The sequence below is a fragment of the Manis javanica genome, chromosome 15 (assembly GCF_040802235.1).
Source record: "Manis javanica isolate MJ-LG chromosome 15, MJ_LKY, whole genome shotgun sequence".
Classification (NCBI taxonomy): Eukaryota; Metazoa; Chordata; class Mammalia; order Pholidota; family Manidae; genus Manis; species Manis javanica.
Window position 1 is genome coordinate 40,548,029 of NC_133170.1, and position 22,516 is coordinate 40,570,544.

The 22,516-nt window shown below is 42.0% G+C and overlaps 1 protein-coding gene across 1 annotated transcript in view; it reads left to right on the forward strand.

Annotated features, from left to right (window-relative positions):
* The first annotated feature begins 5,867 nt into the window (after positions 1-5,867).
* Positions 5,868-22,516, forward strand: part of PLCL2 (phospholipase C like 2) — a 188,052-nt gene continuing 171,403 nt past the window's right edge. The window contains exons 1-2 of the mRNA XM_073223980.1: positions 5,868-7,173; positions 7,645-8,195. Coding sequence (XP_073080081.1) covers positions 7,854-8,195 — 342 coding nt within the window. The 5' untranslated portion in view covers positions 5,868-7,173; positions 7,645-7,853. The remainder of the gene's footprint in view (positions 7,174-7,644; positions 8,196-22,516) is intronic.

Consider the following 22,516-nt stretch of genomic DNA (forward strand, 5'->3'; position numbering starts at 1 on the left):
CCCATGACAGGGCTGGGACTTTTTTTTGTTTTTAAATTATTGTTAACTACTTTTAGCATTAGCATGGCATTGCATGCAGAGTGGAAAGTAAACCTCTCCTACCCCAGACTCACAGTCACCTTCCCCCATAGCATCAAATACAGTCCTTTACAGAAAGGATATATGTACTTAACAGAAGGAATGAATTTATTTGTATCAGCTATTAAGGAAAAATAAGAAGAAAAGTTGGGAGGCATAGATTAAAACATACTCAGCATATCCAAAGAGGCCTTATGAAATAAGAAAGGATTTTATAAGCATATGAATGATAAAGATGGATTTTTGAAAAAGGCTTATTAAGATCAAGAAATTTATGTAGGATCTATTATTTGTTGGGTCCTGGACTATGCAGAAAATTTGAAGGAGAGTCTTGTATACTGTCAAACTTTGATGAGCTCAGTGAATGGGAGAAATGGCTTGTAAGTTGTGCTCTGTTGGAGCTCAAACTCATACAGGGAAAAGACTCAAGTAAATAAATACAATTTATATATAACATAATGAGGACTGTAGGAGAGGCATGTACTATGTGCTTTAAGAGCCTAGAGGAGCAGCACATTATGTCTTCTGGAGTCAGGAACATCTTTAGCAAAGGAGGAAACATTTGTATTTCCTTGAAGGATGCCTTTAAGTTCTTCCATTGGAGAGAGGGAAACAGGAATCCTGGACCTAGTGGACACCATGAGCATGCACACAGATGTTTTCATGGAGGTGGGGCAATGTGATTGACATACAGGGAGCACGTTGGAGTAAGAGATGGTGTCGGAAGAGAAACTGGAGCCAGGTTATGACGGGCCATGTGTGTCTGCTGAGAAAATGAAGCTTGTCTTGAAGTGGACTGTTGCAGACTTTTCAGTTGAAAAGTGATCCCCTCAGGACAATTCTGATGGCAGTTTGAGAAACAGATTGAAACTGGGAGGGACTAGAGTCAGGCAGGGTTAAGAGGCTACTGCATAAGTCAAAGCCAAGTGTAATGAGACAATAAACCAGGGGTAATGGGCTTGAGAGACATTTTGGGGTTGATTTACGTGGTTAACTGTGCCTTAATAGTCACCTGGACAGGGGCACAAGGAGTTAAAGATGATGCCGAGTTTGCAGTAAGGCTGCTGTGTGGGTGGAGTACCAGAAAAAGAAATATGGAGTAAGGACAAGAGATGTAGAAGCACAGATTTGGTGAATTAAACCTGAGGCATGTTGATTTTGAGATTCCTGTGGCACATCCAGAGCAAGAATCTCAGCAGGGGAAGAGAGAGTTTGAATGATACGAAGAGAGTTAGCAATATCAGATGTTCCACAAAGGTCAAGGGAGAGAAAGACGGAAACCACAGGGCTTGTTCACTGAGAGGCCAGCTATCACCTTTGGGAGGGCAGTTTCAGCAGAAGAGGAAGGAAGCCAGTTGAAATAGGCTGGTAATTGCAAAAATTTAGGGAGGTGAGTCTAGACTGTGTTTCTGTAGATGTAGAGAGATGTGGAGGAGGAGATGGGACTGAGCAAGGCAGTAGAAGATCAGCCCCAGTTCTGCCAGTCTGAGAAGGGGGGAGAAGCTCGCAGGGACACTACCGGTCCTCTGCTCAGGGATCTCCCTTCCCCGGAACCCCACTAGTGGCTGTCGCAGCCACGGCACTGGTTGTGGAGATGGGGGTGGATGGGCTCCTCTTTCCTCTGTAGCCCAGCCAGCCCTTTATCCACCACAGTACAGCTGAGAGGAGCCGTAATGCCTAACCCATCCCTTACTACACCACAGAGAGCAACTGAGGCTGGGCTCATGGCCCTGTCCTCAGAGCCCGGGGGCCTCGCCTCATGGGGTTTCTGGTGAAGGCAGTTCCTTCCCCACCTGGCTCCTGGAGGCCCAGTTCTCCTCACTGCCCTGGAGTTTCAATGATATTAGGAGAGTCAGCAGTATCAAATGTCCCACAAAGGTCAAGGGTCAAGAAGGCGAAGACCTGAGACACCCGTCAGAGAGAGGGTGGCCCAGAAGGAAGAAAGCATTTCCTTTCTCTTTGGTCTGAGGCTGCCTTTCAAATCCTTGATTTTTGCCCATGTATGATTCGCATCGAGACTGGCCACTCCACCTTTTATCCAAAAGAGGGTTATGAAACCCTTTGGTTCCCAAAGAAAAAAATCAATCATGTCAGAACAGAATAGTCCAGTAATCATAAAACACATTCTTAGATAGTTTCTGATTTGGAGTTAGCCTAAGATGTAGGGGTGGTAAGCCAGGCAAGGATAAACCGGTTGAAGGAAAAGTTCAGGCAGTTTATTTCTTGATTCATGGTTGGTGTGAAGTAGAATCCTAGGACTACTGCTAAGATGGAGAGGCGATGGGTCAGTTGGGATTTGGAAGTAATCGTTTGGAGCATGGAGATTGGAGCCAGTCAACCAACAGTACCATACTGCCTGAGAGCATCAAAGGCCCTGCTGAACAGAAATCACACACTTGTCCAATCTATGTGGCTATATGAATTTTTCCCTCCAGCAGAGTGGCAGCCTGGGGGCATGCATGGAGAAAGTCATGGCTGGATTTATGCAAAGCTGTAGATTGGCGAGGTGGGCAGAGCTGCAAGACAATGATATGAAAGGTCTAGGCTGGTCGTGAGAATGTGGTTGAAAGTTTTGTTCATGAGGCCCAGGCTGGTGAAGCAGCAGCATAAACAGGAGTGTTGATGGATTGAGAAGAGGATGGTGGAGGAGGTACAGGCCTGGCTAAGGCTGCAAGGTGGGTTTGGGGGCAGAAGGGAATGGGCTGAAGAAAGAGCAGAATTTTTGGCTAGACAATGGGTTTCCAATCTCAGAGATGAAAAACAGTTTTGGGGTTGGGATGTGGGAGTGGCTAAAAGGGAAGAGAAGTAAGCTGGGAGGCAACACATCACACATAGGGATGCATAAAATGATACAGTTACCAGACTTCTTAAACTCACTAAAATCATGCTTGGAGGTCAGATTGATTAGACACAAATCAATGCAAAATTTGGAAGGTATTTGCTACACTTTGCTTATCATGCAGCTAGGAGCTAGGATAAAAAAAATTGGCCTCTCTGTAGACTTTATACAGAATGGTATTTACTCTGTGGGTGTACCTCTCTTAAGAGAATGAACTAACACAATAGCCAAGTTTTATATTCCAGATTTTGGCTTCTCTGGAAAATTAAGATTATCCTGGCAGCAGTGGCCCAGGGTTCCCTCATGGCAGCAATATGAGTCCTCACCAGGTTGTCTGAGTCCCTACCACCCCATATTGCTGCCCCATATATGGCTGAGGGCCAGTTGCTATTTATCATCATGGTCACACTTTCTTAGAGTTAGGAGGAAAGCTTTGGGTACCTTGTACCTAAAGCTCTTTCAAAACTGGAAAAACAAAGATGATCAGGAAGAGTATTCCTTCGTATCTGAAATGTGTCACTGCTGAAAAAGTATAAATTATGCTTTTGTGAAACAAATCCTAACATATTTTCTTGTGGTATCATCTACCTTAGACCTATAGGCACTGGAGTTGGCAATGATTCCTGTAATAAAATAATAGTAGAAATAAGATCAAATGCATGAGAGTTTACAAAAGTAGTGTGATAAGCAACAGTAATTTTTGGAGCAAATCAATTGTTACTTTTGCTGATAGAATAATCTTATGGAATCTCAGTAATTAATAGAGTCCCTCAAAGTGTGCTACCTAGCTCAGTAGGCACTAACAATTTAATGAATTTACACAGTGGTTCCTCAGAGTCTGAAAAGTGTCAGCGGATTCCCCTGAGTGCCTAACTTCTTGAGAGCTCTATATACTTGTAGAGGATAAATCCAAGGGAAGTGGGTGAAAGATCTTTAGTGTTACAGGAGAGGAAGAACATGAAAATGAAAGCTTCTGACTGGTCTAACTGCCTCATTGGTGCCCGTGAAGCAATCACTACATATTTCTTGTTGAGGATCATGATAAAATCAGCATAATCTAAGCCTTAGGAGCATAAGAGATTAAAATCAACATCTTGGATTAATTTAAGAAGCAAACAGGTAGCCAGTGTGCACCAGGACATTGATATAATCTGGCATTTCCTTAAAACACTTTGTTTTCTACTTTCTGCTCTAGTTAGCTCTCAGATTAAGCACATGGGGGGCAGTTGGATATGAAGTCTCAGAGGTTTAACTGTGTATTTAGAGAAACACAGAAATAAAATGATTGAGATTTGGGGAAATGAAATTGTCATAATACATTGAGGTAAAAAATAATCGGAAGGCCAAGCACTCAGTGAGTCAGAAAAATTCAAAGAGTTGTAATATTAGAGCCTGTGAACTGGAAACTAGATATGAATTCATAATCTACAAGGATATAAATGATGGCAAGAAGTCAGCAAACAGCATCAGTGTTACTTTGGGAGGATGAAGGAAGGCCATTATGGACCAGGGAGCTTGAATAGCTCATGTTTTAGGCATCAAATTAAAGATACAAACAAATAGAAGACAGTTTGGTGAAAAGCGACAACAATGACTAAAAGCTGAGATGGTTTGAAATATGAAGAAAACTTAAAAGAGAGAAAGCTATGTATTGTGGGCATGACAACATAATGAGATTTTAAAGGTAGTTATTGACTTTAAACTTTATGAACAAATTACTCATCAGCATGTAACCATTGTGTGTGTGTATATATATATAACAAATTGGCATAACCACTACAGAGTTTTCCAGAGTGAGCATTTTATTAATGTCTTGCCTATCTCTTATTGCCCTGTTCTCAAAATTCATCTGAAGGAACCATTCATTAAACAGCACTTGCTGAGGAATGACTATGATTATTTTGGCTCTTTTTGTAACTCTAACTTCTATGAATTTTACAATGACATGAAAACACTTGAGTAAGAATTTTGGCTATTTTGGCTCTTTTTGTAACTCTAACTTCTATGAATTTTACAATGACATGAAAACACTTGAATAAGAATTTTGGCTATTTTGGCTCTTTTTGTAACTCTAACTTCTATGAATTTTACAATGACATGAAAACACTTGAGTAAGAATTTTGGCAAACTGTTTACAATTTCTTCAATAACATTGCTCACAGAATAGGGGAAATGGAAAGCAATCACTTAGTAACTGCAGAGAGAAAGGCAGGAAGGAGGAGAAATAATTGCTTACTATGCTGTTTGTGATGAGAAAAATCTTAGTTTAGCTATTAGGAAGCCTACTGGGAGTCAAGAATTGCACATGTCAGAGGAACATGCTGCTTCCCATCACTATCTAGGAGAAATGGTACCTGCGGTCTGGCTGTTCGTGTGATGAGGAAGTACAGCTATAACATCAGCAGGCATGTGACCAGTGGCTTGTGGGAGGCAAGCACTTAGGGGATAAAAAGGAACCTGGCACAGACATTGGGCTTCTGGCATCATTAGTTACAGGTCTGCCAAGACACTTTGGGAAATGTTTTAATTTAAATGCCAAGTCTGTTTCAAGGAAGTCTCCCTGGTTTAACCTGTTGGGAGTCCAGAGTGAGATGCATAGGTGCTCATTTTGGAATGCGTTAGGTGAATTAGATTGTGGTTTTATAAAAAGCATGCACGAGATTTAAATCTCGGTATGTCCCCACTCACCCCAGGAAACTCATGGTACAAGTTGCAGGATATATGACTCTCATAGCATACTTCTCGTGATTGGCAAATGCAGGAAAGGGCAGAGACACCTCCAGGCGTTTATTCAAAATACCAGAATTAAAGAACTTTAAGAATAGAGGCCCAGATTGTTCCTTTCCTCCCCAGAAGCATTCTCGATAAAGCAGATTAAGAATTTAATTTGAATTATTTGAATATAGTATTTTTCTGCAAAAATGTCATAAGTCTGAAAAAAAAGTGAACCAAACCCGGGGTGGGGGGGGGAGATGGGATGGGGGAGGGGAGAGAAGGAAGAAAGAAAAGGGACGGGAACGAATAAAATACTGCAACACTGTTGTCCATGGAAGTGAAAATATTTCTGTTAGTGTGTAGGCCAACGCTGGGTAGAGATGGATAAAACTTTTCTGATTGGATACAGAAACATGAATCTAAGGATCAGAATTAAAATGTCCCCAAGATTAACACTGAGGTATTTGACTGAGGTATTTGAAGTTGTTTTGGAGGCAAGGACGGGTGTGTGTAAGTATGAAAAGCGTTTCCTCAGAGGCTACTTGGCAGTTTCTACTCCATGCTAATGAAAACAAGGTCTTTAAGTTCACCTCCCAGTGGACTATCCGGTTCTTCATCGCGCCCTGCGGGAAGCCCAATCCCAGAAAAGGAAACACTAGTTGTAGAAGAGCTGGGTGCTAGGCAAGGGCTGAGGCTAGAGGCAGGGAGCCTGGGATGGAGAGGTGGGCGTGGCCGCGGGTACCGCGCAGTGGAGTTTGGGCACTGTCTGGTTGGAGGGATAGAGATCAGGGGAGGTATTTGCTCGGGAGAGCGACTACATTAGGGTCGATTTTTAGGCCCACCACTCTTCCTGGAGCGTTGAAGGAGAAGAAGCGGGAAGAATCAGCGAGAGGAGGGACGGGCTGTGGCTATCCAAGTAGGATCCTACCTCAAAAGATGAGCCTGAGCTGGGGCGGGGCCCGCAGAGGGCTGGACCAGCAGGCATCCCCGGCGACGGGATCAAGAGGGACACTGGGCTGGAGGGACGCGGTGATAAATCCCTGTAGGGCGACTCAAAGGGCACAGAACGGGCCCCACCGTGGTCCTTTGCTCCTCACCTCTCGCCGCCCCCCGGCCCAGCATCCTTGCAACCAGTTGCATCAATTCACAGTTGAGGAGCCCAAAGGAAAGGAGCTGGTTTCCGTATGGGAAATGGATTTGACCGAGTGGGGAAGCCCAGAGGGCACCGTCTGGATGGCCTTTTCCCGGGCGGGGAGCTGAACGGGCCCCGCGCCTGGGGCGTGGGTAGGAGGGAAGTGCAGGGCCGCGCCCCGGAGCCCCGTACGTCTCTCCGGGCCCCACGGCCTGCGAGGTCTTTGCCCCTCGGGGCACCGGGCGGGTGACTGGCAGTTGCTGCAGCTCTGGAGGGACTGGAGCCTGCAAGCTGTGCGCCCGCCATGGGTCCTCGCTGTCTCCGCAGAGGTTCTCGCGGCCCGGTGGCCCGCCTCGGCAAGAACCGCTGCGACGGCAGCCCCCTCGGGCCGGACCCCGCGCGGCTCGCGGTGGGTCGCGGGCTGCCCGGGGGGCAGCGCCGGGCCGGGGAAGAGACGGCCGCGGTGGGGTTCGGGCTGCACGCTGCGGGAGCTGCCCCTGCTCGCCGGGGGCTTCCTCCCCGCGTCTCAGGCCTCAGCGGGCCCTGCGCGGCGGTGGCGGCCGAGCAGGAGGTGGCCTCGGGGAGTTGGGGTTGGGGAGACCCCGGGGTCGTCGCCTTTCCGGGCCGCGAGGCCTCGGGCGGCGCCTCCGCGTGGCCGGGCGCGTCGGGGCGCCTGCCGCTGCCCTCGCACCGAGCCTGAGGTGGGCGCGCGGGAGGCGCGCTGCGACCCCGGCGGCCCGGGGTGGGTGCGGAGCCCGAGGCAGCGCCCGGCCCGCGCGGTTATTTTTGGCGCCCGCGGCGGCGCGTGTGCCGGGGCGTGTTTTCCTGCCCCAGGTGCCGGGCGCCGCCGGCGCTGACGGGCTCTCTCCTCTGCCTGCAGGAATCTCCCGGTAATTCTGCCGCCGAGCCTGGAACCGCGCGCCAGGCGAGCTGGAAACAAACATCACATCTAAATTAAAAAAAAAAAGCGGAAGAAGCGGCCGAGGAGGCGGCGGCGGGAGGAGGAGAGGAGGAGGGGCCGCGCGGCGGCCCGAGGCGGCAGCGGGGACGCGGGGACGCGGCTTTGTGCTGACGGGCCGCGGGGCGCCCATGGCGGAGTGCGGCCGGGGGGGCGCCTCTGGCGGGGCCCTGCCCACCTCCCCGGGCCCGGCCCTCGGCGCCAGGGGCGCCCTGAAAGCTGGAGCCGGCGAAGGCGGCGGCGGCGGCGGCGGCGGCGGGGGAGGTCGCCTCGGCCACGGGCGGGCGCGCTATGACAGCGGCGGGGTTTCCAACGGGGACTGCAGCCTCGGCGCGTCCGGAGACGAAGCGCGGGCCAGCCCCGCCAGGGGCCCCCGCGGCGCTGCGCTCGCCCAGTCCCCCAGCCCGGCCGCCTGCCCCCTTCTCCGGGAGAGCAAACCCGGCGGCCTGCCCCGCAGGAGCAGCATCATCAAGGTAGGTGGGAGAAGGGCGCGCATCGCCCGCCAGCCGTCCCCGGGGTGGGCTTCCCCAGGAGGGGAGGGTCGGTGGAGGGACGGGTGTAAGGGAGCCTGCTGCTAACGGGAAGCACTGAGGCGCCGGGGCTTGGGGGTCTGAGCAGGGACTGAATGCAGATGGCATTTGGAAAGAATGGAGAGGTGATCCTTAATGTGCAGGGAGAGCTGTGCCCAGGCATTCCTAGTTGAACTTGGGGCTGTCACCTCTCCCTGGATTGGCCTGGAATTATGGCCTGTACCTGTCTGTGCCGGGCATGCTCTTCTGTGGTGGCCTAGGCTGGTCATGCTCCCTGTGAGGTTTCTATTCTATGTTAAAGACAGTTAGTGATTATGTGAAGACGTTTTCTTAAAAATCCCAGGTGGTGAACAGAAATTATTTAATAGGCTTCTTCTCATCTGTGTATAGTTCTCTGTTGAAAATGGTTATATTTGGAGGGTGTAAAATCTCTGGTCACCCAATCACACGGAGAAATGGAGTAGGTTTCTGAACACAAATGCAGATTTCCGCTTTCTTAGGCTCAAAAGCACCGAGAGATTACAGTTCTGCACAGTTCAGTCTTTTCCTTGCTGCGGTAGGCAGGCCTCCAGTTCTGTGGAAGTTCTTCTGGGCAGTGTGCTTGGTTTTGATATCTTTTCCACAGTGTTATTTAGCAGAAGAAAGTGAGCGATTATTTTGTGCCTTTTAAACTCAAGAAGTAACCCTAGGAACTCCCGAGTCTGTGGTGGTTTCATCCTGATTGCATTTTGTTCTGCAATGTAAAAATGTTTCTCATGAATGGAGGTGAAAAAAATAGTTGGTGAGCTTTAGGCAAGACTAGTTCATTCTGCTCAAATTTGGAGCAAATAGGAAAACACTGCTTTCTGAAAATCAAGGGGTTACCAGGCCAGCGAGCAGCAAAGCCCAGTGGCAGGGCTGCACCCACCCTTCCTGTGGCTGATAACTGCAGGAGAGAGGACAGAACAGCCCACGCCCACAGTGAAGAGAGCGGGCACTGGTGGTATTTGAAATTTAATTGGACCTGTAGAAATCTTGTAAATACTGTGTAAGTGTCTGATGGTATTACCAACTTCTGCAGTTATCTAGTGAAATATACCTCCTGCTTCTCTATGTAACAGGCAGTTGTGAAACTGCTTTTCGCTTTGTCATGTGTTTGCACAGTTTATGTCTGGGCAAGGACACGACTGAAGGGCTTAAAGATCAAGTGTCTTAACCACCTGCAGCAAGAAGTATTTAGATTTTAAGGAAAGTAAAATATGTTTTTGCTACATACCTAGCTTATTTAGTGACTTTTATTTTCTTTCACTCTGTAGCATATGTTTCCAATGAAATTGCTTTCAACTGCATGATAATCAATCCTATTGACAGAGTTATGTGTCATACCCATTTGTATTAGTTATCAGATATATGTGGTGATTTTGCATTGTGGTTTTAATGAAATTTGAGGTGAAAATGCCAGAGAAGATACCCACCTACCTAATTTTAACACCTCTCCTCCAATTTTTTGGAGGCCTGTTTTTTACACTTTTTAAAAAGAAAATCCAAACTTTGTTGGTTTCATATTGGGGTTCACAGTGTAACATTGAATGAATTACAACAGCCTACAATATTACAACGAATATTATGTTCATAGGTTAGGGAGAAGGATCATTTGCTACTACTTCTGATATGTGGAATTGAGAACTTGATAGTTGATATCACTTTATTGAAAATTCTAGAAGCATATGGGGAAATGATTAATTATTCAGAAATCACTAGTTTTTGAAACTTCAAACTTTTATCTTTGTCACTTTTCTTCTAATAAAGGCAGTTGGTGTTCTTGTTCACAGTCGTATCTTTAGGTACAGATTGCAAAGGACATAGTAGGGGCTCAATAGATTGTTTCTTGAATGAATGGAGGAATGAAAGGAAGTAATGCTTTCTCTGTTAAGTTCCATTAATTCCTAGAATGGGTGGTTTTGAATTTACCATCGTGTATCTTGTTCATTGCCTTGTACCTCCTAAGATGACTTGATTTATTCCTCTTCCTTGCCGCTATATTCAAAGTGCATTTTCTTAAACACCCTTTAAAACTATGGAAATAGTGCTGAAAGTTGATCAAGCCTGAATTATTGGAAAGGGGTATGCTAAATTTAAATAGGTAACTTGGTACATTTCCCCTTGAATTTGTGCCTTGAAGGAGCAAGATGTTACAAGTTTAGTGAGGTATTTTCTAAAGACATAGCAGCATCAAGACAATATCTTAATAGGATAAAGAGATCTTTTACTTAACACCAAATTTCATAAAGCAATGAATAGTACACAGGGATTTTTGTCACATGAATGACAAATTATATTTTGCTTTTGTTCAAAAAATACTAAGCTTAGCAGAAGCTCATATAAAATAGCAATAGTGACATCTTCCCTTGGTTTCCTTATGTTCCTATTGAATATAAGAGTTGAATGCTGTCAGATCATGGGAGGGTAGAGGTAGGAGTAGATTAGTAAGCAAGGTGATAACTGGGGACTTGAGGGGAAAGGCAGGGAGTGAATGCCACCTCAGAAGCAGAGGTCAGTGTTGATGGGGTTGCATTAGTTGAAATGTTGGGCCTATGAGTTATGCCTAGCTTCCATCTTCATTCTAGTCTTGACATCCCTCTTAGGTGGGGGTCCCCAAATCAGAGGGAGAAATAATAGCCGAAGTGGGATAAACAGTAGGCAAAGAGAGAGGATTATTGCTGAGGTATAGGACATAATGCAGAAATACACTGTAGCTGACCAGAACTATTTCTCATTTTAAATAATTTCTTTGGAACTCCATCTGTTTTGTAAATATGGTGTTGAGTAAGAAATTGTTGTAAAACTATATTTGCTGCCAAAATAGATGCACAGATATATATTAAAAGAGCTCCTTGGTCATGGTAACAGTGTTGATTGTAGAACCTTTCACAAATACCTTGAGAAAGTAAATCATGGAACTTAAGACATGCAATCACCAGATTTCCCTACTTTTCCATAGTTCACTGAAAATAGTGTTACACAGTTTTCAGATTATTTGCAAAGGTCCATTACTAGATTTTTAGGGAAGGAGCCTTTATGTTTGTCATCTTAAGTAATCTAGTAAACAAAGCATCACTTTCATTTTCTCTTTCCATATTTCCTTTCAGCCCATCATTCAATACAATCATTTTATTTTGAAACAGTTAATTTGGTTCATTGTTCAGATGGCATCCATTTTTTACAAATAGTTCAATCCTTTCCTTCTAGAGCTTGGTCTAAAACTATGAGGTATCATTTTAGGCCTTAGATTTTTTTTAATTTTTGAAATAAATGAAGTTAAAATGTTTGGATTTTATTAATTGAAACTTATTAAATGAATTTCTTTTAGTTTAGATGGCTAATTTTAACCAAAATTAATTGAATATTTTGGTTGTTACTTTTAAAAAATGTGGTATAACTGCATAAAGTAAAATTCATTCTTGCTGGTATCCAGTCTGTGAGACTTGACAAACGCACAGTTATGTAACTGCCACCACAGTGAAGACACGGTATTGCTCTATCACCGCATAAAACTCCCCCTGTGACTGTGATTTTTCCCCTTCCTCACCCCCAGACCATGCCAACCATTGATCTTGGGTTTTCTTTTAATAAGTCAGAAATATAGCCATTGCAGTGTTTTGGTGTTTAAAAGTAGAAACAGCAGCCACCATTAATTAACACTTACTCTGCAAAACACATGAAAAGTGGGTAACATGATTCTCTGACTTGGTGCTCAGCAGCCATGGAGGCTGAGGAAAACTGGAGTTCAGAGAGCTTAACCCTTTGCCCAAGGTTCTGGAGCTGGTCATTGTGCCCCACCGGGGTAAGGGTGCACTCCACTGCCCCCTAAATTATGCCGGCAGTTTTAACTTTGCTGTATAATCAAGGTAGTGTTGGTGGTTTGGCACACCGGGTTTGATTTCCCCCTTTAAATGTAAAAGAAGAATCTCTATTTCTGCTGGCGAAAGAAATTGATAGATAATGTAGCCAGGCAGTTTTAGGCACCTGTTGTGGCTGCCTGACCAGAGCCTCCAGCTTCCCTGGGACCCACGGTCTGACCTTGCTCAAGGTAGAGGCTCTTATTTTTTCTTCGTATGATATTGTCATTAACCATAATATCAGTGGTGTGTAGAAGAAACACTTCTACTACTTTTACAGCAACATGTATCTCTATGTTTGATGCTGAGCACCCCAAGGTGGGTTACCAGCAGGCTTTTCATGTCTATTACATATTTTTAAATAAAATAATAAAAATACACATATGGATGTTACATTGGCCCATGGTTTAAGTAAACCAGATTCCTTGCAGGAAAAGCTAGGCTGTATTTATCAGTTTTGTACAGATAACAAGCACTGGATAACCATTTTTAGAATTTGGATTTAAAAAAAAAATCTGCATTTGACTTCACACGTTTTTCTTGAATGGGGGTGGGTGGTGAAGACAACTGCATGCCCAGCAAACTTGTGGGCATATCATAAATATCAGATGCTCAGTAACTGGATCACAAGTGAGTTTGTCTGGATAGATAGGCAGCCTGGATCATTTAGGTCAGGGAAATCCAGTGCTCATCAGCAGCCCTCCACTTCTCTGTGAACGAATGCATTTTAGGCCGCGTATGATAACTATTGAAAGGCTGGGGCATGGCAGCTTGTCTCAGTCTACGCAAAGCGCTTTTGTCACAATTCAGAGTTCAGTTTTAAGAAACAGTCAGAGGGTATTAATTTTCATGCCCTAAAAGTTGCTTGCCCCCATTTGCTTTTCCTTTCCCTGTATTCCAGCCTCTCCTCCAAACAGGTATGTTTTATTTGTATTGTTTTTCAGCAAATCCAGAGAGATAGTTGGTAGGAAATTATTTTTTAAATTGCTGATCTGTGCCACTCAAGTTATTTTCTTAGAATGTTTCCTCCCAGAATCTGTTCAGTTCCTTTTATAATTCTGTGTGCTCTGCAAGGGATCTAAACTAGATTGTTCTTTTTTTTTTTTAATACTTAATTTACGTATGCCTTACTATTCAACATAATTGGGCAATGATATTTACAGCCCTAACTGCAGATATAAATGAAGTATGAACATTCATATTTTCTTTTCAGACTTCTTTATACATATGTATATATATGTCCAAGGAAAGATGCTCTGTTGCTTATTACTGCTAAGTTTTGACTGTCATTACGTGCCTACCAGATGTGTCTGGATTAGCTTAGCCACCTTTTTATTTTATATTAATTGAATTCTATAGTGCAGGGGATATTATATTCAAATATTTTTGTCAGTGGGCCAAAGGATCTGAAACTGTATGTTTGTAAGCTGACCAGCTTTTTCGTACTGATAATAATGAATAATGAACTGGGAGGGCTGGGGTGCAGTCGTTATAGGAGTATTAATAGTGATTCAAGCAGGGCAGCACCATCAGGAAAGTTTCCGTAGTAGCTATTTTCCTTGCGACAGAATAACTCCAGAGCTTTAGGGTACTCAGGGTTATAATTAGTTACATCTAGCTTTATTGACAATTATGGAATGGTACAGCCTGCTGGCAGGACACTGGGCACCCGCCCACTTCCCAGTGGCAGAGGAGGACAGGTGGCAAGGCCCTGCTGGCCACTCATGCATGGTCACATGGCAGGGGTAATTAGATAAAACATTTTTTGGCTGATAATCTCAGCTGGGTTAGCCCCTGTGGTGCTGGGCACTCAGGCCGCATGTTGCATGTCTGGATTATTCTGGAGGCAGAATAGTGGTGGGAAAAATAGAGGGTGTGGAGTTAGGTGGTTGGAGCCCATTCTGTCTCCCTCTGTTCCTTTCTATGTGGCCTTAGGCAAGATGTTTGAGTCTGTGTGTCTAGTTACCCAATCTCTAAAATGGAGAGAATAAAATCTCCCCTCAAAACATTGTTGTGAAGAGTAAATGAGATCGTATGTGTGAAATATTCAAAGCAGTGTGTGGTATATAATGAGCACTCAGTGAGTGGCACCTAGGATGTTTGTTTTTCTGATTTTTACTTTCTCTTATTTAGAGTTCATTCTGAAATGAAATTGGAGATCACTGACACTGCCATGCCCATTTTGCAAGTTTTGTCTTTTGAAATATGCAGAATGTGCCCAGAGAAATTTCTCAGACATATTCTAAAGATGCTTTCAAGAGTGATTTGTTTTGATATCTTTCTAAATCTGATGCTTCAGTACAACTGTGCACATTTCTAAATAGCCCGAGCTAAATGATCATAGAGTATTGAACATCCGTTTCATTGAGCCAAGCACCCATATGTCATGATTTGCCCAGGACAGTCCAGATTTGCACCTTTTGTCCTGACAAAATTGTTACTAGTGCCTCCTTTCACTCTCAGAGGAATTCCGGTTTGAATGTTAAGTAATATGGTCATCCTGTTTACCTGCTTCTCACAAACTCTTTGTTAACAAACTATGCCAGAGCTCATAAGCCTGCTCTCTCGGCCTTAAGTTGGCCTTTATGTTTACACCTCTCTTTACTCAGGTTTCTCATGCTTTCCTCCTCTCTTAGTCATCTTTGAAGTAGAATAGCTGGATTGTATTGTAGTTCTATTTTTACCTTTTTGAGTAACCTCCATACTGTTTTCCATATACCAGTTTACATTCCCACCAACAGTGCATGACAGTTCCCTTTTCTCTATATCCTCTTCAACACTTGTTGTTTTTTATTTTTTGATACTAGCCATTCTGAGTGGTGTGAGGTGCTATCTCATTGTGGTTTTGATTTGCATTTCCCTGGTAATTAATGATGTTGAACATATTTTCATGTGTCTGTTGGCCATCTGTATTTCTTCTTTGGAAAAATGTCTATGTAGATCCTCTGCCCATTTTTTAAATCAGATTTTTTTTTGGCTACTGAGGTGTTTGAGTTCTTTGTACATTTTGAATATTAACCTTTTATCAGATGCATGATTTGCAAATATCTTCACCCATTCAGTAGGTTGCCTTTTCATTGTGTTGATGGTTTCCTTTGCTGTGTTGAGCTTTTTAGTTTGATGTGGTCCCACTTGTTTATTTTTGCTTTTGTATTCAGATCAAAAACTTCAGTGCCAAAACTGATGGCAAGGAGCTTATGGCCTATGTTTTCTTCTAGAAGTTTTATGGTTTCATGTCTTACGTTCAAGTCTTTAATTGATTTTGAGTTAATTTTTATTTATGGTGTAAGATAGTGGCCTAGTTTCATTCTTTTGTATGTGGCTGTCCATTTTTCCAGCATCATTTTTTGAAGAGACTGACTTTTCCCCATTGAATATTCTTGGCTTCTTTTTCATAAATTAATTGGCCTTATATATGTGGGTTTATTTCTGGGCTTACTATTCTGTTTCACTGATCATGTGTCTTTTTTCATACCAGCACCATACTGTTTTGATTACTGTAGTTTTGTAGTATAATTTGAAGTTGAGGCATATGATACCTCCAGCTTTGTTCTCCTTTTTCAAGAGAGAGCTTGGGCTATTCAGGGTTTGTGGTTGGCTATTTGTAGTTCCATGCAAATTTTAGTATTATTTGTTCTAGTTCTGTGTAAAATGCCATTGGAATTTTGACAGGGATTGCATGAATCTTTAGATTGCTTTGCGTAGTGTGGACATTTTAACAATATGAATTTTTCCTATCCATGAGAAGAGGTTATCTTTCCATTTATTTGTGTTGTCTTCAGTTTCTTTCATCAGTGTCTTATAGGTTTCAGTGTACAGGTTTTTTACCCCCTTGGTTTATTCCTAGGTATTTTATTATTTTTGATACATTGGTAAATTGGATTTTTTCTTAATTTATCTTTGTGATAGGTTGTTATTAGAGTATAGAAATGCAACAGATTTCTGTGTATTGATTTTATATCCTGCAACTTTACTGAATTCATTTATTAGTTCTAAGACTATTTTGGTGGAGTATTCAGAGTTTTCTGTATACAGTGTCATATCATCTGAAAATGGTGACAGTTTTACTTCTTCCTTTCCAATCTAGATGCCTTTATTTCTTTTTCTTGCCTAGTTGCTCTGGTTAAGTCCAATACTGTGTTGAGTAAAAATGGCAAGAGTGGGCATCTTTGTGTTGTTTCTGATCTTAGAGGAAAAGCTTTCAGCTTTTCACTGTTGAATATATTAATTGTAAGTTCATATATAGCCTTTATTACGTTGAGGTACCTTCCCTTTATACCCACTTGTTGAGAGTTTTTTCATAAATGGATGTTGAACTTTGTTGAATGTTTTTTCTGTTGAGATAACCATATTTATTAATGTAGTGTATCATGTTGACTTGTGGATTTTGCACCATTTATGCATCCATGGAATAAATCCCACTCAATCTGGTGTATGATCTTAACATATTGTTGAATTTAGTTTGCTAAGATAGTATTGAAGATTTCATCAAAGATATTATCCTGTAATTTTTTGTGTTGTCCTTGTCTCTTTTTGGGTAAGGCTGTCCTCGTAAAAGGAGTTTAGAAGTGTTCTCTTCTCTTCAATTTTTTGGAAGAATTTGAGAAAGATAGGTATTAAATCTGAATGTTTGGGAAAAAATCAGCAGTGAAGCTATCTGGTCCTGGACTTTTGTTTGTTGGGAGGTTTGACTACTGATCCAGTTTACTTACTAGTAGTTAGTCTAATCAGATTTTCTTTTTTCATGATTCAGTCTTGGAAGATTTTATGTTTCTAGAAATTTATCCATTTTTTGATGTCCAATTTATTGATATATAGTTGGTTATTGTAGTCTTTTATGATCCTTTTGTATTTCTGTAATATCAGTTGTAACTTCTCTTTCATTTCTGATTCTATTTATTGTCACCATCTCTCTTTTTTTCTTGGTGGCTCTAGCTGAAAGTTGTTAATTTATTTTATCTTTTCAAAGAATCAGCTCTTAGTTTCATTGATCTTTTCTTTTTTTAAATATCTATTTCATTTATTTTTTTCTCTGACCTTTATTGTTTCCTTCCTTCTACTAGATTTGTTCTTTTTCTAGTTCCTTTAGGTGTGATGTTCGATTGTTTGAGATTTTTCTTGTTTCTTGAGATAGGCCTATATTGCTATAAACTTCCTTCTTAGACTGCTTTTGATGCATCCCATAGAGTTTGGATTGTTATATTTCTACTTTCATTTGCTGCAAAGTATTTTTTGATTTCCCCTTTGATTTCTTGATTGTGTCATTTGTTGTTCAGTAGCATGTTGTTTAACTCCGAATATTTGTGGTTCTTTCAGTTTTCTTCATGTAATTGATTTCTAGGCTTCATACCATTGTGGTTGGAGAAGATGCTTGATATGACTTCAGTCTTAAATTTATTAAGACTTGTTTGTGGCCTAACATGCAATCTGTTGTGGAGAATGTTCCTTGTACACTTGAGAAGAATATGTATTCTCCTGCTCTTGAATGGAATATCCCATATATATCTGTTAAGTCCATCTGATCTATGTGTTGTTTAAGGCCAATGTTTCCTTGTTAATTTTCTGCCTGGATGATCTATCCATTGATGACAGTGGAGTATTAAAATCCTCTAGTATTGTTGTATTGCTATCTATCAATTACTCCTTTAATGTTGCTAATATTTGCTTTACATATTTAGGTACTCCTATGTTGGTTGCATGAATATTTACAAATGTTATGTCCTCTTCTTGGAATTACTCCTTTATCATTACAAAATGCCCTTCTTTGCCTTTTATTACAGTTTTTGTGTTAAAGGCTATTTTATCTAATATAAGTATAGCTGCAACAACTATGCTTTCTTTTTGTTTCAGTTTGCATGGAATATCTTTTTACATCCCTTCACTTTCAGTCTGTGTGTGTCCTTAGACTGAAGTGAATCTCTTGTAGGCAACATATAGATCAGTCTTGTTTTATTATCCATTCAGCCACTCTGTGTCTTTTGATTGGAGAACATAGTTTGTTGACATTTAAAGTAATTATTGATAGGTATGTGCTTATTGCCATTTTGCTAATTGTTTTCTGACTGTTTTTGTAGTTCCTTTCTGTTCCTTTATTCTTCTCTTGTTTTCTTCCTTTGTGGTTTGATATCTTTCTTTGTGTTATATTTAGGTTCCTTTCTCATTACCTTTTGTGTATTTATATAGGTTTTGCTTTGTGATTACCACAGGGTTCACATATAACAGATTATATATGTAACAGTCTGTTTTAAGTTGAAAGTAACTTAAATTTGAATGTATTCTAAAAATTTTTGTTCTCCCACCATGTTTTATGATTTTGACATATTTTATGTGCTTATTTTGTGTATCCCTTAAATAATTATTGTAGTTATAGTTAATTTTATTACTTTTGACTTTTAGTCTTCATAATAGCTAGATAAATGGTTACTCCACTATCTTTGCTATATATTCACCTTTAACCATGAGGTTTTTACTTTCATATGTTTTCTTGTTATTGGTTTGTGACTTTTCTTTTCAGTTTAAAGAAGTCCCTTCAACATTTCCTGTAATGGTGGTACACTGGTGATGAATTCCTTTAGCTTTTGCTTGTTTGGAAAACTTTTAATCTCTCCTTCAATTCTGAAAAAGGACTTTGCTGGGTAGAGTTTATTTGGTTGAAAGTTTTTTCTTTTTAGCTCTTTGAATATATGATGCCACTCCCTAATGGCCTGCAAAGTTTCTGCTGAAATATCAGCTGAATGTAACCCTGTATATAACAAGTTATTTTTCTCTTGCTGCTTTTACAATTCTTGTTTTTTTCTTTAACTTTTGACATTTTAATTATAATGTGTCTTGGTATGGCTGTTTTCGTGTTCAACTTATTTAGACTCCTCTGGGCTTCCTGGATTCAGATGTCTGTTTCCCTCCCCAGAATGGGGACATTTTCAATCATTATTTTTTCATATAAGTGTGTTGCCCCTTCCTCTCTCTCTTCTCCTTCTGGGACTCCTTTAATGTGAATGCTATACTCCTTGATGTTGCCTCAAAGGTCTCTTAAGCTGTTTCCACTTTTTAAAATTCTTCGCTGTTGCCATTGTTGCTCTGGTTGGATGAGTTCCGCTGCCCTGTCTTCCAGGCCACTGCTCTGTTCTTCTTCATCTAGCCTGATGCTGAACCCCGTTTGTGTATTTTTCAGTTCATTTATTATACTTCTCAGCTCTGTGACTTCTGTTTGGTACTTATGTTTTTCTCTGTTTCACTGTGTTCTTCCATTATTCTTCTGATGGTGGTGAGCATCTTTATGACCATGACCTTGAACTTGTCATCAGGTGGGCTGCTCATTTCCATTTCATTAAGGTCTTTCTCTGAAGTTTTGTCTTACTGTTTTTCTTTTGGAAAATATTATTCTGTTTACTCATTATGCTTGACTCTCTGTTGCTGTGTATTAGGCAAATCAGCTCTCTCTCCCAATGTTGGAGGAGTGGCCTTGTGTAGAAGAACCTTATTGTTCAGCCTTGTGCTAGCTCTTGGTTGTCTCTCACACCCTTGTGATTGTGTAAGCAGCCTGATTGTTCTTCATAGGTGCCAGTTGCTGAAGGTGTACCAACCTGCCAGTGTTCCAAAGGGAGTGGTCTCAGTCAGCACCTAGTTTCAGGCTGATTGGAAGCCAGATCCTCAGGCAGCAGATTTTGAAGTATGCAAGTATGTACAGTGTTGTGGGGCTGCAATCATAAACCCTGCTGACTTCCAGACCACCACCTCTGGAGGTGTCCCTGGGTGACAGTTATGAAAACTGGGGCTTAATATGAGCATGTAACCTCCTTCTGGGAGGTACCATTGAGCTGTGATGAGGCCAGAGGGCTCAAAGATGTTAATTCCCAGCCTACGTTCCCTGAGAGAGCCTCTGAAGCTTCTGGATGTGTGTTAAACCTGAAGTTGTCCCTTAGATAGAAGCCAGGACAAGGCCCTTTTCAAAAGGCAGACTAGGGGTATGTTTCAGTCTGCTATCTGTGCAGTGCCCTGGGGGGTGGTAGCCTGCCCAAAACGTTTTGCTTGTTACAGTCTCATGGGGCCCAGAAGCAAGCTCCTTTGGCCACTAGGGTGATCAAGAGGCATCCCCTGTGTGGAGTGTATTTTCCCACTGGCTTTACGGGGGCTGTGGGAGAGTACTGAGGGTGGGGCATGACCATGGCTTTAGTGAGGCTGGGGAAGATGCTAGGGGCAGTACATGCCTGTGGCTTTGGTGCTGCAGGGGAACAGCACTGGGGGTGGGGTGTCCTGTGGCTTTCATGATATAGGAGAGAAGTGCTGGAAGCTGTGTGTGCCCATGGCTGCAGAAGGCTGTGTCCATGTGCACTTGCCTGAGCTAACAAGGTAGAGGGAGAATGCAGAAGTAGTGATTGCCAGCACTTCAATCCCCAGGCAAAATTCCAACTGGTCCCTTCCCCTCCAGCCGATGCTTAAGATTAGCAAATGAATTTACTTCACATATAATCCAGTCATCTTTCCGGCTGCTACCTTTGCATTAGGTCCTGGGTTGAATGATTCTGTCTGTGATAATCAAAAGAAGTATTTCAGAACCCCATTGCCCCCTGAGTTCCCTGGATATAAGGCCTGTTAGTTTTCAAAGCCAGATGTTTTTTGGGGCTCATCTCGGTGGTGCAGGTTGGAGTGCTGCATGTGGGGCACAAACCCCTCACTCCTCAGGGAGAGGCTTCAGGCCTGTGAGATCCCTTCCTCTTATGGGTCCGTGTCACCACAGATGGGGATTCTGGTGAGACCATGTCTCTGCCTCTGCTGCCTGTCTCAGTGTGGCCCTTTTACCCCTTGTTGTGGACGGAGCTGTTCAGCTGGTTGTCAGTTCTTTTTCAGCATGAATTATTCCATTAGGTAGCTGTAGATTTGATGTGTTTGTGGGAGGAGGTGAGTTCATGGTCTTCCTGTGATGCCAACTTGGACTGCCTCCAACTGGTTTTGTTTGGGATTTAAAACTCATGGGCTGTGTATTTCAAAGAAAAAAAAATTATTTAGTTTGTATAATTTTGGAAATAATCTAATAGAAGGAAATACCTTCATTTAAGTTGGATCTAGGTATTTAGTTGGGTTCAGAATTGTTTTGCAAGATGTTACTGTAAATGATCTGTCCATTTTGTGCCCCTGAAATAAAAGTAGACCTTTGAATATTTGATTTATGTTCTGCTATCAACATTTAAAAAAGCATGGCAGGAGAGCTTTGCTCTTTGTTAAAGCAGATAATCTCTTTGGTTTCTTCAAGTGATATCTATAATATCTGCTTAGTTTTTGTTTATTTTTAAGGAACTAAATTACTTAGCCTTTTATCATCATTAGTATTGGATTATTAAAAGACGTTTCCTGGGAATACCATAGAATTCATAATAAAAAGAGAAATATGGAATAATAGAAAAGGAAAAAGTATTACTGAGTGCTAATATGCAGTTATAGAAGTAGGATTTTAATCCCTCAGCATGTTTTGTCATATAATGTCAGAAACTCTACCTTTTGTTGCAACTCAGGGATTGGGTGTAGAAGAGATCCTAAGAAATGCCTTTAGCATTATCTCAAGGGAGTCTCCCTACACCCTGCAAGGAGACATTATTATTTCCTTTTTAAAGACAAGGAAACCCATTCTTCAGGTCTTGGGGATTTCCAGGCAAGGTCACTTGTAAGAGGCAAAGCCAGCATCCAGACCATTGTCCAGCTGACTTGAAAGCCATACTTTAAAAGGCTTTTATCACCTTCTTTTCACTTCATCTTCTGAAATGTATCTTTGACATTTTCCTTTTTTCTCCTAGTTTCCCAAGTTATTCTGGCTCCTTGATCTTAGCAGTTTCTACCAGTCTGACTGGTTTGTAATTAAGGAAGTTTGGCCTTTTGTGGCTGAATCTTGGGATGAAGCCAACAGGTACCTAATCAATAAAAAGCCATAGACCTGCCTACCCTGCCATAGGTTTCTCTCGGATCCACTTACCAGGATTTTGTCCTTTTCCTCTCTGCTTTATTTTGATGGATTTGAAAACTTTTTTGGCAGGGGGGTCATTTTCCATTTAACAAGAAGTTTATTTATAGTTATATGCTCTTTTAAAGTCCTGGAAAGTAAAGCAGGTAATAATTGTTAACAATTTGTTTTTAGGTAAACTTCTTCTGATAGTGTCTTATCCCTGTTATTATTTTGGAATTGTCAAATAATTATAAAATTATAGAATATGTTAATGTAACATTACTATGAAATAAGGATTCAGGTATCTTCTGGTAGGTTAAATATACTGATTTGGAAATAGCAGGTATTAACATCCCAGAAAACAAAGCTGCTAGGTTTAAAAGTGATTAATAATGTAGATTCATGGGAGTTTTAGAACAGAAGGGGATCATGTAAAGTTCTTTTGTAGTAGA